Source organism: Azolla caroliniana, unplaced genomic scaffold (genome assembly GCF_043228905.1).
Source record: "Azolla caroliniana isolate FFs.n. ecotype wild unplaced genomic scaffold, voAzoCaro1.0.p SCAF_574, whole genome shotgun sequence".
In the NCBI taxonomy this organism is placed as follows: domain Eukaryota; kingdom Viridiplantae; phylum Streptophyta; class Polypodiopsida; order Salviniales; family Salviniaceae; genus Azolla; species Azolla caroliniana.
This window is the reverse complement of record NW_028231009.1, coordinates 3,478-20,274: the sequence shown is the minus strand read 5'-3', so window position 1 is coordinate 20,274 and position 16,797 is coordinate 3,478. Positions and strand designations below refer to the sequence as shown.

The 16,797-nt window shown below is 37.0% G+C and overlaps 3 protein-coding genes across 4 annotated transcripts; 2 read left to right on the top strand and 1 right to left on the bottom strand.

The window, feature by feature from the left end:
* The first annotated feature begins 178 nt into the window (after positions 1-178).
* LOC147847951 (uncharacterized) lies at positions 179-5,454 on the top strand. The gene is made up of 8 exons (XM_087338727.1): positions 179-716; positions 829-972; positions 2,075-2,283; positions 2,382-2,558; positions 2,877-3,050; positions 3,134-3,781; positions 4,850-5,010; positions 5,305-5,454. Exons 1-8 carry the CDS (start codon positions 220-222, stop codon positions 5,404-5,406), a joined length of 2,112 nt encoding a protein of 703 aa, XP_087194853.1. The 5' UTR covers positions 179-219; the 3' UTR covers positions 5,407-5,454.
* A 1,403-nt stretch (positions 5,455-6,857) lies between these two features.
* On the top strand, positions 6,858-9,351 carry LOC147847950 (histidine-containing phosphotransfer protein 1-like). 2 transcript variants are annotated; one of them, XM_087338729.1, is made up of 6 exons: positions 6,858-7,182; positions 7,543-7,673; positions 8,249-8,317; positions 8,652-8,723; positions 8,866-8,986; positions 9,079-9,351. In XM_087338729.1, exons 1-6 carry the CDS (start codon positions 7,132-7,134, stop codon positions 9,124-9,126), a joined length of 492 nt encoding a protein of 163 aa, XP_087194855.1. In that variant the 5' UTR covers positions 6,858-7,131; the 3' UTR covers positions 9,127-9,351. The 2 variants fall into 2 exon arrangements, with proteins under 2 accessions (XP_087194855.1, XP_087194854.1); XM_087338728.1 differs by having other exon boundaries at positions 6,861-7,182; positions 9,076-9,351.
* A 1,496-nt stretch (positions 9,352-10,847) lies between these two features.
* LOC147847949 (histone H3.2) lies at positions 10,848-11,329 on the bottom strand. The gene has a single exon (XM_087338730.1). The coding sequence runs from the start codon at positions 11,267-11,269 to the stop codon at positions 10,859-10,861; it is 411 nt and encodes a 136-aa protein (XP_087194856.1). The 5' UTR covers positions 11,270-11,329; the 3' UTR covers positions 10,848-10,858.
* Positions 11,330-16,797: the final 5,468 nt, after the last annotated feature.

Here is a 16,797-nt window from a genome sequence, read left to right as displayed (position 1 = left end):
CAGGTATTACAAAGATGCCTAACTCATAGAAGGAAATGGATTATGTCTCAAAGTATTTATTGGTGGCACCAATTTTCCAGAAGGGAAAGGATTGCCCAGACAGTGTCCAAGGTTGTTTTGCGAATGAGAACTCAAGGAGTGATTAGAAAATTGAACAGTTTTTGGAGGCTGGCTTGTAGCAAAGCACTATATAGAAAGCGGCAATATAATAGAGCTAAGATGGCATGGTTTAGATGTTATTTTAGAAAAGCATGGAATCGATGGTTGCAACTTGCAGAGACAGCTGCAAATTACCAATATTTGGCTGGGCAATTCTACGCCAACAAGGTTAAATGCACAATTTTATCTAGATGGATATTTTTTCATAGAAAAACTGTTGAAAAGGCTACACATTTACTTGCAAGCAGCAAGCAGAGGGAGACCATATTGAGTCAAATGTCATTTAAGTGCTGGTATACGCTCACCAAAAATAAGCGAACAATATCTGAAAGAAGTATGTCATTTATACATCGTAGCCTTTACAAGATCAAGAGAAAATGTTTCCAACATTTGTTCCAGGGAGCAAGTAGAAATAAAAGAAAAAGGGATTTCAGGACATTTTTGATAATGAAGAAGGAAAGGCACAGCAAACAAGTAGTTTTTTCACATTTGGCATCTCGAACGTTGCAGAAAAAACTAATTAACAATTTCATACTAGTTCAATCATCAAAAAGAGGGTAAAAAGTTCTTATTGTGCAAAATAAATGCAGCTCAGAATTATTTCTTCTTAAACCTAGTTGAAGGTTCTCTCATTTTTGGTATGAATATTTCTTTTGCAATGGTCTGCAGATTAGCTGCTTTGAATGGATGGCGGTTGCATGTTGTTCAAACTATAAAGTTTAAATCATGGGCTCTCTATAGGCAAAAACAAAGAGACATTCAAAGTTTAAAAAAGGCATTATTTTCCTGGTTGCTATATCATGAAATGAGCAGGTGATATAAAGATTTAGCCAGTTTTGGAATGTATATCTTTCCACCAATACTTCGTTCTGATTTGATTCTAGTCTTGATTACAATATTCTTTACATTTATATTTCTTTCCTAGCTCACTAAATTTGAAATTCCCTAATCAAGCTAAACAGTAAGGAGGTGGAGGCTAAGGGTGGACAATCTTGTGTCATAGCTTTAGCCCAAAAGATTTACAAAATTTATCTACGTCTTCAAATTTGCATTGCTGCTCATCAACCCAACATTTATTTACGTTTTCAAATTTATGAGAAAATGGTGTCTCACTTTTTTGTCCCAATTTTTAGTGTTCTTCTCTAGAAGTGGATTCTTAACTCTGAGTCTTTGGTGTATTCTTAAATATTTTATCAAAATTCGAGGCAGAGAAACAAGCCTTGAAGTAATTACTCATGTATTGGTTCCTTTACCACAGCTCAGACCCAACAATGATTTCAATCCATGGACGTGGAAAGGTAAATTCATGGACATTAGGCCTCACTTCTGGGTAGCGCTCTCTAATGGAAGTGACTCGCTGGGGTCTCATAATGAAAAATTCAAGCTGGAAGAGTATAGTGATTCCCCTGAAAGAAGAAGCATGAGCATCAAGTCTCAGAGGCAACAAAGCCCTCCCTTTGGTTCCCAAAATAGTATCACCGTCACAGCAAAGAGTGTATTTTTTACGCAAAAAATTGTATCACTGATTGACATATGCATAAAACCCATTGCCTGCAGAAATTGTTCTTGACCCTTACTGTAGGTGTAAAGCTGTATATGATGTTGACAAAACTAAAGATGATAGATGTATGAGCTTGAAACAATAGGGTATGTAAACATCAAGTCGGATGACTATATGCCAGTGCCACTATATGATATCTCATGAAGCTGGTCGCCCATGATCAAATTCACAGAAATTGTGTATCATTTATGTTCTTAGCACTCTAAACTAGAGCACCATGTAGCATATTTTGCTAGAAATGGGTATTGCATATGTGTTTCAAAATTTTATTCGTGGAATTGTTGACTATCCTAGAATCTATTACCTTTAGCAAATTTTGAAGTTATTTGAACTTTCTTCTTTTCCTTTCGATAGGACCCATAGTGCTCAACGGAGTATGCATCTTTTGGAAGAGAAAATGAAGCTAATTGATGTGCAGTTGAGAGAATGTCAAAAACTGAATGTTGAGAAGGAGCAGCTCTATTCATCATTTGACAATGGAAAAGATGGGTCAGCAGATGCTTCTCAGAAAATTATAGACAATACTGCATCTTTACTGCAGCATAACCTGTCTTTTCTGGAAGGTGTGTCTGTAAGAAAGGGAAAATATGATATTCTGGTTTTTGTACTGTCTATCTTTAAGAATTAGTTGGAATCAAGATTTTGTAATGGGTTTGTACAGTCAACTTGCAATGGACTCCTATCTTTCATGAAGCTGAGGATGGACCTTTATCTCGTGCTGGACATACTAGTGTACCTATTTCCTGCTTTTCTGGTCATAAATTATCGACATTCATTGTTATATTTGGTGGTTATAATGGAGAAACTTCATTCGATGATGTATATATTTTTGATACAGGTAACAATATTACTTTTAAATTTTGTAGGTACCAAGCCCATAAAAAGGATTTTGTTTTTCATTATAGTAACATGGTGTTCTTTTAAGTGTCTTTGAAACCAAAGTACAGATAATGGGGATACCCAACTATAAAACTTAGACCAAATTCCATCTATAAGACCGACTTATATCTTCTATTATGATGCTGCTTTGCTAGAGGTTCTAGATCAGGCTTGCTTGTGCTCGTGCCACTGACTTATGACAGATCGATAGTTTAGATTTACTTGTGAATCACAGATTGAATTATTTTATTTGATACGATTTCTGTTTCTTGCATAGAAACTGGTAAATGGAGAGTTCCTGTTATTTCTGCGGAGATGGGAAGTGCATGTACTGGACCAATATGGAACCACACAGCATGTGCATTTGAGAATAAAATGATTGTGTTTGGTGGCTTTAATGGAAGTTTGCAATCATGTGACCTTTCGATCCTATCCTTCTCAGATGATGGAAGTGAGTCTTTGTTGATTTTAATTTCTTTGTAGTCATCTATTTTTAATATACATGAAAAACATGGATGCTCACGATATTTTCAGACTCTTGTAGGTGGTCTCAGCCCAGATATTCAATAGGTTCAAAACCATGTCCATTATCTCAACATACGAGTTGCCTTTATCAAGGACGATACATGGTAGTCTTTGGTGGCTATAGTACATCTAATGGCCATTTGAATGAGGTTTGGATATTTGATTTGCACGTTTTGTCATGGTCCTGTCCTGAATATTTTGGAACTCCTCCCTCAAAACGCCGTGGTCATGGAGCTGCTATTGTTGGAGACAAAATGTACATTTTTGGTGGCTTTGATGGTACTTTGCATTTAAATGATCTTCATTGTATAGACTTACAGAGTTTGAGTTGGGTTCTCCTTGACACGAAGGGAGGACCATCACCAAGAAGGCATCATGTAATGGAAGTTGTTGGAGAGCATATAGTGGTTTACGGAGGATTTGATGGAGAGAAATACCTTGAAGATGTCTATAGTTTTGATGTCAAAAGAAATATTTGGACATGTTGGCACGTATTGAGACCATGTATCAGTTCGTCAAATAATATTGGAGGAAATGGAACAATGATTGGACGATCTCTACACACAATGACATTTCATAAAAGGCGCCTAATTGTTTTCGGTGGTGTCCATGGTGGAGGATCTTTGCAAGATGTGCTTTGTTTAGAAAGTGTCGCTGGTAAGAGATTGTTGAAACCTCAATTTGTTCTAAGAATCCTTAGAAGTTAAATTTATGCCAAGGTTCTTGTCCTGTATATTTATAGTACATTATTAAAGCCATCATATATTATTTTTTATTTCAGACATATAATTAAAGTTTTAGAATTGTATAAATACATATACAAGATGTATATCAGGTGGCTCACAGTAATCAAGGTGTTTACATATTGTGAGTCCGTTCATTAATTAAACGAGACCTGATGCTGTCACATTCTTGATGGCATGTCTTGCACCACATTAGATATCTCGCCTCTGAGCTGCTGTAGAATCTGAAATTTCGAGGCATATATGTGTCTTCTGAGGATGGCTACGAGTGGAAAATCTGTGAAAGCATTTCATTAGAGGTTGAGAACTGTAGCCTCTCACAGGATAACTCTTTCATGTTAGGTTTGGGATGAGTCTATGTCAAAGATGGTAATAGAACAATAACTGAGAACATCAAAGACGATAAAGGAAGAAAGATGGGCTGAGCATGAACTCAATTTTGTTTCATGTTAGAGATGATTGAGTGCAACATGAATAATGCCTTGAAGCAGCCAAAATGGAAAACCATGATAGGGGTATAATATGATCCAAACATAGAATCGTACAGCCAAAGATCATCTCTTAAAAGTGTGCTGTCAGATAAGTATAAATCTGTGCGTATAATGGTGCAATGGAAAATACTCTTTTGTGAAAGGGTTGAAACAGAATTTCACACTTGACTTTCTGTTTTATATGGGAACTTATCTAACCAGGAGACTGGAGATGATATACTACCAAATATCAGGGAATTCTACTGCCTATATCTTTCATAAGTTTAAAGTTATTGTAATTGTTTATTTAAAACCTAAATTGCAGAATTGGAATGGATTCAAACCATTGATTTTGGTTTAGGTATGAGATAAAACCTAACTAGAGGGCTTAGTGCACTGATCATGATCATTCTTTTGGTTACCTTATCATTCTGGATGCTAATGCATGTTGATTTCATAGTATTCATATATTCTTCTCTTTCTCTCATAGCATTGTTTCTGTTGGAAAATAGATGTGCAGAGAATGTGTATAGAAACACTTGCAAAGAACGAAGCAACCAAAACGATTGAGCTCCAACAAAAGATTGACAGTTTAGAGGATTTGTTGAACAAACAATCAAGGGTTCTGATTGCTACTGTAAATAGATCAGCACAATTTGAGTTTGCCTATGAGGTACAAAGAAGTTATAACTTTCGAGGCAATCAAAATTCAATTCTATCTGAGTTGCTCCATGAAGTTGCATTACATTTTACATGTGCGCTATAGAATGCCACATTTTTGGCTTTGTACTGTAAATAGAAAAGGCTACACTATTTTCAAAACAAAATAATTAAATGGTCTATTCCCTTTATCTTTAAGGCCCTAACTAAATGTTTTTATGGAATCGTCAGATACAAAAAGTAATATAAGCATGTATCGTAAAAACATTATGAATCAAACTTAGCAATTTACTTTTACTTGTTACAGAAGGAACAAAAGGAAAGGAGAGTTTTGGTTGACAAATGCATAACTTTAAAAAAGAAGCTGGAGAAGTTACGAAGCAAATATGAAAGAGCATGCAACTCCTAGGTTTCCACATATATAGCTACTCTCACTACATTGTATGATCAGCCTTGCTTCTTTTTGAAAAGTTTAATTTAAGATAGTAAGCGTACCATTACTAACTTGATGGGATGTTTTTTTGTTTTCGTACAATGAGAACATATATGTGGACTAAAATCCAAAGAATGAAATGATGATCATAAGTAGTTCCAAGTAATGGACATCAAGCTTGTCTTCTTGTTCATATACAACCATAGAACTTTTATAAGCGCTTTTACAAGTTTGTGGTAAATTTGTAGTGATTAATTTGTAAGTATTAGATGGGAGATCAATTAACAATTTTGAAAAAACTATTGTGTTATTTTTCTTAAGTGGATCACAAGATTGTATTTTTTGGTAAACCAATTGATTGTTATGAGTTGGTGATGTGTAAGGTGGAAGTGCTTGGTAATTGGGGGACTATGATTCCAAGGAGTGTCTACATTTTCAGATTTCAATGCCTAGTGTTGAAAGTGGCAAACAATTGTTAATTTGGGCAATGTTATCTTCAAAAATGTTATCCTTTCATAGGGTTTTTGCTCATGGACTCTGAGTTTTACCCTCTCTGTCATGTAAAGTTGTGTTTGATTGCCTTAGATATTTGGATATTTAGTATAAGAAATTAATTTTTGTTTGATAATCTGCATGGAATATTAGTTGACAATTTTTCCCAACCTTATCTTGAAAGGAGTTGTTTTTATTTAACTAAAACTCACAATACTTTTTTGGTTTACCTTGGCACAAGGTGCTCATTGTTGTAATTAAGACAACTTGAGCTTTTTGTGTTGTAATATTGTTTTGATTTACATGAACATTTGTTGAGAAATACTCATTGATGCAATAGCAACAACAAGCAAATTTTGTATTGTCATTTTGTTTTAATATGCTTCAATTCTTGCTAAAAGACCATATTTGAGATGGTGATGCCACTTTGATGCACTAATGGCACAAGTAGTCTACGAGCAGTGTGATATATGGAGTAGCAAAGATTTGAGAAAAAGTACAGAGTTGAATCCATGACCTTGTATGTAAACATGAGTCCAGAAGAAGTGGGACTCTCATCCCAAGGTGTGAAGGGAGCTTTGATGTGCCTCTTGGTAGCGAGACGGAGCTAAGGCACGAAAAGTGTGTATCAAGAATATCAAGATCGAGTGTGAATGCGTGTGTCGAGAATATCAAGATCGAGTGTGAATGCGTGTGTCGAGAATATCGAGAGCAAGTGTGTGAATGTGTGTATGAAGAACATCAAGAGTGAGTGTGTGAATGCGTGTGTCGAGAGCATTGGCAATGAGTGTGAATGCGTGTGTCGAGAGCATTAAGAGAGAGTGTGTGTGTGAATTTGTGTGTGTCGAGAACTTCGAGAGTGGGAATATAGTCATGGCTTGTACTAATAATTGAAGAGGACTCTTATGTGAATGAAGCGTTGCTTGCTACTAGTATTTTTAATGGTAGATAGAGTACATGGGTAAGTAGAAAGTCAGAACAGAGTCATGGTCATGAAGAAGATAATGATGGGGGCGTGTCCACTATGGAATATAATCAGAGGAAGGGAAAGAGACCCATCATCATCACGGTCCAGAATCTCTCTTTACCTCCAATATTCTGACAAGATTTGATGGCACTAAATCAAAGTTTGTTCTTTCCTTCATTCTCTATTCCTTCTTCCTCTGGTTGAAAAAGTCTTTCTGTTATTTGTTTCTGTTTTTGGAGGATATGGAGGTCCCTAAAAACACCGCAGAACTTCTCACCTCTCTCTTTCAACAGGTAATGTCTCTCTTCATTTGTTTTATTTCCTCGCTTGTTTTCTGATCATGTGTGCGTCAACACAAAACTTGTGTTTGTGGATGAAACCCTAACTTTGTTTTGTGTGTGCATAACAAATGGTCTCTAATCCTTCAGGATTTATTTTTCCATGAAAATATAGTATTTCTACTTTTGCTTTGTTTTTTCACATAAAAAGAGGCAAGAGAAAAGAAGAAGATATACGTTTCTTTCTATGTTGAAACCTTAGCACCATGACATGGAGACAGAGAAAGAGAGATCTAAATATGGTTTATTTTTATGAGAGAGGTTTGTCATCGGTACCATTGGCCTCAATGAACAAAATGAGCCTGGCTTTTTTAGGGTTTTATTGACGACCAATTCATTCAACTTCATCAACTTCAAGACGAGAGCAACCCTGACTTTCTGGTGGAGGTTGTTGGGCTTTACTTTGAAGACTCGGAGAGGCTTATCAATGAACTTATGAAGGCTCTGTATGTCTTCTACATATACATAGTATTTAATCGTATACAAATATATATGCTACATTCTCATGGTTTTTTTTTTTTGCATTGGACCTACACAAATCCCAATCTCTAAATGGTGGCATTTACCTGTAAATACGAATGGGTTTCTTCAAGTAATTGAAAGTTGTTAATCCTAATTTGTGATGTAACCTACATAACATGCGTATGCCATACTAATAAGATAATCGTAGGTTCTTCATGAAATTGTAAACTCAGTCGCAGCTTTATCTATGAAACATGAGAATACCAATAGGTTCTTCAAGCAGTAGGAATTTGAGAAATAATCCTAAAAGGGGACTTCGTGTACTCATCGCACATACCAATAGAGTTTCCATGCATGGGAATGTGGCCCAATTTCCTAATTTAAAGTTTCACATACACACCCATGTGACCATGAATACCTATGTTTCTTCAAGTAATTGGAACTTGGAAACTTAAAATAAACCTGAACCCCTTATCTGAAGAGGATGAAGATCTATTACATTTCAATTGCATCGTATGCATATGTGTATTGAATGCTCATGCTGCTTATGGTCATGCAGAACCCAAGATCCGGTCGACTTCAAAGTCGTGGATGCATGTGTGCATCAGTTAAAAGGAAGTAGTGCAAGGTTGGTTTGATATCTTCATTTGTTTAACTGAGGATGGCATGTAAAAAACAATCAAATAAATTAGTGATTAAAGATCACATCACTGATAAATATGTAGGATTACAATCACTTCATTATATATTTTAAAGTTTATGTCCAGATCATGGCCTATAGGCTATCGATAGTGAACCTGCTCTGGCAGTAACGCATAATGGTGTACTTAAGCTTAAAGTGCATAATGCTATAACAATCTTGAAATGAATTTTGATGTGTCGAACAAGCATTTTCAATGATTACCCTGTGATTCCGCAAGCTGATTAGGGAAGTAACTTGTTTTATCATCGAGGGTTCGCAGTCTAGGAGTTCTCAGGATGAAGAATTGTTGCGTTGCTTTCCGCAGCTTTTGTGATTTGGGTGATTTGCAAGGGTAAGAAAACATTAAGCTCTGAAAACATAGTGTGGAAATTTGAAGCAACATAGATTATAGTAGAGTAAGAGAATATTCTTACTTGCTGTTTACCTGGATGTTTTAAAATAACCAATAGGGTATGATATTTTGATGTGAGCAGATGTTGGCAAGCATTCCAACAACTCAAACAAGAGTATAGTGTATCTAAGCATAAATTGGAGGAGCTTATAAACAGCAGCACTCTTTCATGCCAATTTGATCCATGGACTTTAAGTAGCCAGGTTTCTGCTCTTAAATCATGTTAGTTGGAATGTTTATATTTCTATCTTTCTCTAAAGATTGGCTTACAAAACGTTTTGGCCAATGACAGCAGAAAGAGCATCCCGTTACAATGGACACTGCAGAAACCATGACAACATAATAATACCATCACCTGTGGCATTAATCATAGAAACTGTTGATTGTGCAGATTATTGCAATGACAGCACATAACAATCAAGGAGGTTCATTAAATCTGATGTGATTGTGTGATACTACTGACAATAGTGTAGAAATTGGTATAACATCAGTGACGGTGTTTATTCTTTTCACCATTAATTAACTGATAAACATCATGTTTCAGTAATTCAATGTTGCAGTTGCCAAATATCAGTGTATCCTTAAAATTATATAATAGAAAAAAGCTTTGAACTCAAAATATAGAATTCATATTTCTATGCTACATCTGAAGAAACATTAGAAGCAGCCCATAGATTCATAGGTTCCATTGCAAATGCACGTTTAGACATTTATAATATATGTCAAGATTGAATGGCAATGAGTAAAGGGCCAACTATAAGAAGAATAGAAGCATTCAACATAGAGAGAGCTATGACCTCTTGGTATTCATGCACATCACGAATATTCATAATTGTCTTAGGTTGGGCAGATACTTTAGTTTGCCTAAAGTTCTTTGGGTAATCTTTAGTGATCAACATATGTTTTCATCCATCACTATGTAAGTAGTGGATGAGTAAGAAAGTAAACAAAAGGCAATAACATAGTCTATTCATAATTGCCTCAGGTTGAGCAAATACTTTGATTTGCCCAAGGTTTTTTTGGGTAATCTGCAGTGATCAATATACTTTCTTTTCATCCATGACTGTCAATAGAGGATAGGTAAGAATGCAAAACAAATGATGACATCGTCTATTTCATTAACAAGAAAACACAATTAATTTTAGAACACCAGTAATGGTAGAATTGAGCATTAGCAATTCACAAGTTAACTTAGAATTTGCAATTATCTAAGCCACCATAATATTTGCAAAGACACTGCCGAAAAACAAGTAATTAATTACAGACATCAAGACTATTCGTTACCAAACTATTATGGTAAATATGTGGCAGAGTTTGCAAATACATAATGAAAAGGAAAGGTTGTAAGAAATTGAAGCATTTTGCACCAAAAAAATACTAATATGGACGCTGATGAAAAACAGGCAATCTATTTATCACAGCCATCATGAGTAAACATTGGCAGACAAGAAATACTACATTTCAGGCAGAATTTGAAACTACCTAACGACTAAGAAATGTTATTGCCACTGAAACATTTTAAGCCACAACTGTAATTCAGGGCGACTGATGGAAAGCATCAAATTTAACACAGCCAAAAAACAGACTAAACTCTTGGTAAGTATTAGCTAACTATCATGTTACATTTGGATTAGTGTTCAACTATCTACGTAATAAGAATCACAACAATTGCAAGCCATTCGCCAAAATAATATCTACTTCAACAATTTTATTGCAGCCACAAGACAAACCCTAAACAGTCCATATTTGAACCTGTGCAAACCTCAATTGCTAAAATTTTACAGTTACCCTAAATTAATACAAAACAATGTCAAGAAAATTCTGAGAGCAAAGCATTGAAACATATTACTATATTGTCGTCCGTCATAAAAGGTTCAAATGTGTTTACTACCAAAACACCTCTCTATCAGGAGGTTTCGAGAGCAACAGCTCCCAAGCTCATACCACACTCAAACACAAAGATATAAAGGAATTTCCAAACGCAGAAGGTAAGAGTAATCCATTATCAGAATAATGGTGGTGTATAAATACACCGTTTTAGTAACGAATCTTTTTTTAAAAAAAACATTTATCTTCTACGCCCTCTCCCCTCTGATGCGACGCGCAAGCTGAATGTCCTTGGGCATGATGGTGACCCTCTTGGCGTGGATCGCGCAGAGATTGGTGTCCTCAAAGAGCCCGACGAGGTAGGCTTCAGAGGCTTCCTGGAGGGCAAGCACAGCAGAGCTCTGGAAGCGGAGATCGGTCTTGAAGTCCTGTGCGATCTCACGGACGAGGCGCTGGAAGGGGAGCTTGCGGATGAGGAGCTCCGTGCTCTTCTGGTACTTCCTGATCTCACGCAGGGCCACAGTGCCGGGGCGGAAGCGATGGGGCTTCTTGACGCCGCCTGTGGCGGGGGCGGATTTGCGGGCGGCCTTGGTGGCCAGCTGCTTGCGGGGGGCCTTCCCGCCGGTAGATTTGCGAGCTGTTTGCTTGGTCCTAGCCATGGCGATGGATCGAACAGAGAATTGGAGATGGAGATGGAGATGGAAGCAAAGAGCAGACAGAAATCGGCGCCTCTGTGTGTGTGAATGTTATCTGAGTCTGAGATCTGAGAGCTGCGGCGGTTAGATATTTAAAGAAGAGAGGCGAGTTCAAAATTCGTTCGTCTTTCTCCCGCCTTCTTTTTCCTTTCCTTGAGATCCAACGGTCCACTATCGCCCCCCCCCCTTCCTCCTCTTCATCCAACGGCTCTCCATCAGCGATCCGCTCCCTCGTTTCTGATTGGTTCTTCTCCGGATCGCCCCCCACGCACAACACACAAACCTCTTGTTTTTTTGTTGGTTTTGTGTTCTGTTTCTCCTCTTTACCATTCATTCCATTGTCTTGTGTCATTTCATTTCCGGAACCTTTTGTTTCTAGTTCGTGTGTTTTCGTTCCTTTGGGTTACCTCAATTTGCATTTGATCTCTTATTGTTCATCATGAGTCTCTTGATTTATTTATTTTTGTTCTATTCATCGATATCATTTGTCTTCTACATGTGTGTGTCTGTGGAACCCACTTAATGTAAATATTTTGCAACACATCGTCGAGAAGATTGTTGAAAGACGCCAATTGGGTTATCTAGACAACCTCCACGTGACAAACACCACCAAACACATCCTCAACACATTCCAAACACACACCCTTAGGTAGGTAGTAGACTAATGGAAATATATTACCATCTTAGAGAAGAGCTTCATCGTGGGGGCTCAAGACAATGAGTTGTCGTACTACTCAAGAGAAGGAATAGATGAAATTGATGGGCTAAGAGCTAGAAGAATGAAAGTTTGTTGCATTATGTTGTCTCAAAAGGTACTTGTACACCAATATATGCTCTCAAAAATTATGACAGAGACAATGGTGCATCCAGACATTCTACAATAGAATGTTTTAGTGTCAAGAACCTCGCTAATTGATTGAATGCCCAAACAAACAGGGATATTACGATTGTAACCCAAAACAATGATATATGTATGTAACCAAAGGGAAGTCTAATTGATAAACAAACTAATGACATCTACTGGCCAAAATGCACAAGAGTACTAGCATGGTTTTTGCGTGAATCTTGCAATTATGAACATATCATCTCAAAGTGCCCAAGTGAGAAAAGAAGGTAGATATAAACTTGTTATTAGTTGTGCATTCAAAAAATGTGTACAATTGGTCACTTGAGCTCAAGAAATAGCTCAAAGCGGAAAAAAAATGTGATTTGAGGCATACAAACAATATAGTGAAACATCAAACAATGAAAAGATCACTCATACTCTAGCCATCGTCAATAGTATGTATCCTTCAATATTGAAAGTGTCAATGAGGATGGGGTCATCATCAATTACTTTATGGTATAAATCAGTTTACTTTGTTAGATCATATGAAAAAAATAAGGCCAGGTGAAAAAAATGGTTGAATAATGTTGAGGTGGAGATAAGATTCCAACATGTCATCCCTCACAACACTTGCAATGTGTGGAAGAGGGAATTATTACAAACGCTAAAAAAAATGATGATAAAAATGTCAGCAAGTTTGAAAGAGCTAGATATATGTAAAGTTCGAGCTCTACAAGTTTGGAACACATTGGGTGGATTGTCTTAAACAAACATGGAATGACTCGCATGTGACGAATGAACTCAAGTTAAGGAAATAAACTTGGGCGATAGAGAATCCCCAAAACTCGTTTACGTAGCAATAGAACTAAAACTAGAAGAAGATTCAAGTTTTGTTGCTCTACTCTAGGAGTTCATAGACGTGTTTGCATGGAGTTGTGGATATGAAAGGCATGCCTCCCAAACCACCACATGTTCCCATAGGTCATAGGTCTATATGGGTTTGTCCGAGTTCTTGGGATAATCAGTTTTCCGACTATCCTACTCGTATTAATTATAGAATCGGTTCATAAGGTTACGATTATAATCTTGAGAGCGATTTGACAAGGAATCCATACTTTCATATACCTTTTAATGGGGAGTCAAGTGGGTGTGGTCATCGAGCACTCTAGAGTAACTAACTTTGTGTACCTAAACTAACCGAACACTAACTCACCTCTCTTCAAGGTTATCCTAACCCAGAAGCTTGCCAATGCCCTTTCAAGGTTTATTCGTTAAACAATGTAGTCAAGCAAATGAACATGAACACATTGACTAACCACACTTCAATTAATGAGAATCACCAACACACATACAAGAGAATGAGAATGAGAGGCTCAAACAATACGTAACACCAATCTCTCTAAATGTATGAGAGAGAGGGAGGTTTGGCTTAAATTGGAGATCAATAGAAGCATTCAAAAGGTCTAAAAGTGACCTTTATAGTTATTATTATTAATTTAACAAAAAAGTTTTGTCCCTTTTCACATTGGGTGACCCTAAGGCTCTAGCTTTACAATACATCACTTGTGACCTTAGTATTGATGTTGATATTATCGTTGGGCACATTATTATAATAGGTACTTAACAATGTCACCCATTTAACAATTTTTTATTTTTATTTATTTTTCTTTTTCTTCAAAGATTTTCCTCATTAGTATTAAGAAAAACATGTGAATGCTACAACTTAAGCTTATCTGGCGAAAACCTTACAATTTTCATGTACAATGATATACAATAATCCTAACACCAAAGCTAGAACTTTGTAAAATGTTATTTTTTTGCATTCTGTCGTGCTTCACTGTTAATCAAGAAAGGGTCCAAGGAAGTTGATGGTTCCATTGAGGCCCTTGAGTTGACTCAGAGAATAGGGGTAACTTTTTCCATAAGTGAAGGTGCTTCTTCTTTCTCTTGTTCACAGTCTTTGGTGAACCCTGCATGTTGTCATACTGGTCGCGGACTACTGCCACCAAGTTCTCCCATATCTCACGTAAGACATCTGAGAGACATTGATATGTCGCATCATAACGTCAATTGCATCGACATTTCCATAATGCCCATAACGTTATTGTAGTCACTGTTTTTCGTATATGGGCAAATCGCGCCTACTTTTGAGGTTGTTGAAAGGGGCTGACCAATATCAATCTTCTATTATGTACCATCATTGACTCTTGAACATCGTTTGCCTCATACAACATCAAACTGGAATGTAACACTCCCCACATTGTTGATCCCCATGAAAATAAGCAACCAACATTGATTGTTAAAAATAACGAAAGAACTTTATTCCGTACTTGTTGAGCCAAGGAACATGACCAAAGGGCATGCTTGATAGTCTCTTGCGCTTTGTGGCAAAAGCCACATTGTTGAATATTAGGTGTTACATTCCCTTTCAATGAGTGATCAACTGGTAAGGTCATATGCACTAATAGCCATCTGAAGAGAATAAATTTAGTTGGCCCCTTGAATGACCAAATCCATTTCCAATAGGTTTTCAAATGCAAAGTTGAGATCCCCCAAGTGGTCCAATGTTTCTAAGTTGTTGGTATCCTTGCATTCTGAGAAAGCAATAGTGCTCTTCCAAGTTTTACTAAGTATTGAAAGAAAGGAACCTTTATGATCTATTCCCCCAAGGAATGTGACCAAAACCAGCCCCTCGGATCCCATGTTAATCTTGCAACCGGGTCTTTTGCATATAGCCACAACATATCACACGTATACGCAATTGAAGGATAAGGATCGAGCATCCATTTCTTTCCAAATTTAGCACTTTCGCAAGTGTTGTAGATAACTGCACTCTAAGGTATAAGGTTGTAATGTATGATTGTCTAGGACCTTAAAGTATTAAGCACACCCGTTAGGTGAAACTGCCTTGACAGCCACCAATGTGTCATTTATGAAGCATCCAAACCACATATGTTCCTTTGTGGGTTGAAAGGTTGTAGAAAACAAAGAATATGTTGTTGATATACTAGCGATCATTATCTTGGCACCATAAACTGATTGTAATTGTGCAAGACGATCTTCTTATGACATTTGCTAAAAATGATTCCACATTCTTACAGATGCAGCAGGCCCATTATCCAATTTTCCCCATGCAAGGTGAGTTCTCAAGACCAACACTTTTCCTGCATTATCCAGAAATAAAGATTTGGCAAGAAGAGGTTGATTAAGTAGCGCATCCCACGTAGAAGGCTTGTCCTTAAGCAAGAATGACTTAATCACATCCCATGCCTCTATGATTCCTAGCAAAAATCTATTGGATGCAAGATCCTGCCTTGGTGTTTGTACATCATTCAAGAATAACCATTTTAAAGAGGGTGACCCATTTAACAATTAAGATTATGATAGAGAAAAAAGACTATGGTTCGACTCACAACATCACTCATCCTTTAAGACTAGCCATATGTCGGTGATGGTCAACAACATGCACATGATTGGTCCACAAAGTTGTGACAACAATGGTTGGACCAAAAATTGCTACATGGTTGTACCATTCGAGCTAGTGACCCACCATCATATAGATATTATGAAATATAACCTTGAAGATAGTTGACAACTCTACCTCTCATGTGAAATATATAATTAGAGATACGATCGCCTCAATTGACAGACAAACCATTGTCACAATACTCCTATGGAATGTAATGAACAACTCTCAAGCCTCTAGGTGGTGATCATCCAATGTGTGGGGTCATTCCCACGTGATATTAAAACCTTTAGTGGCATGACATGTGTTGAGGCCTAGGGAACCCTTCCAAAACCATGTATTCCAAGTAAATATTGGTGTGGTGCAAGTAAATGTATTATTTCTTTGAGAGCATTGGTGTACTTCCCAATGTTTGATGGTTAATGCACTAAAATCCTATTGTGTGGTTTTCCTTCAAATGTTTGGAGTCATTCCCATGTGAGATTAAAACCTTTACTCACATGATACATTGCAACCCTGGTAATGCCTAGGGGAACCTTCCAAAACCATGTATTCCATGTCATGTGGTGTCATTTCCGTGTAATACACCGAAACACATCTATGGATCGATGAAGTTATCCCTTCTATCAATGTCGTTGGCCTAGGATTTGGACTGGCATATGCCCTTTTGGTGGTGAACTAGGCCATTTTGGTTATCAAGCACCTTGGAGCTACTAGCCTACTTAACTATGATTATTAGTAGTTAAGCTCACAAACACACACTCACTCTCTCTCTCTCACACTTTATTATCTCTTGCACATGAACGTGAATGTAGAGACAAATAAGATATAATCAAATACACCAATTCTTACGCAAAGAGGTTTAGCACCGTAGAAGAGGAGGAGATTAGAGTTTGTCTTACTTAGCTCTTAACCCTAATCTCCCATAGCTCTAATAGAATATTAGGGGATTAGAGTAAGAGCTCTATTGCATTAATGAGAAGGAAAAAACCTAAGATTGGAGAAGAGCTACAAAAGTCACTCAAAAGTGGCTTTTATAGCTTTTAACAAGGTACTAAGTGAGTTCCTTTCACACTAGGTTGCCCATTGGCTTACATTGCTTTATATTTGCTTTTTTCTATCTCTTGTTCCTATGGTTAGTTGAGCTCGGTGTCCCTTATTGGTACTGCAATCTCCACAACAAGTGTCTCAGGTGTTAGA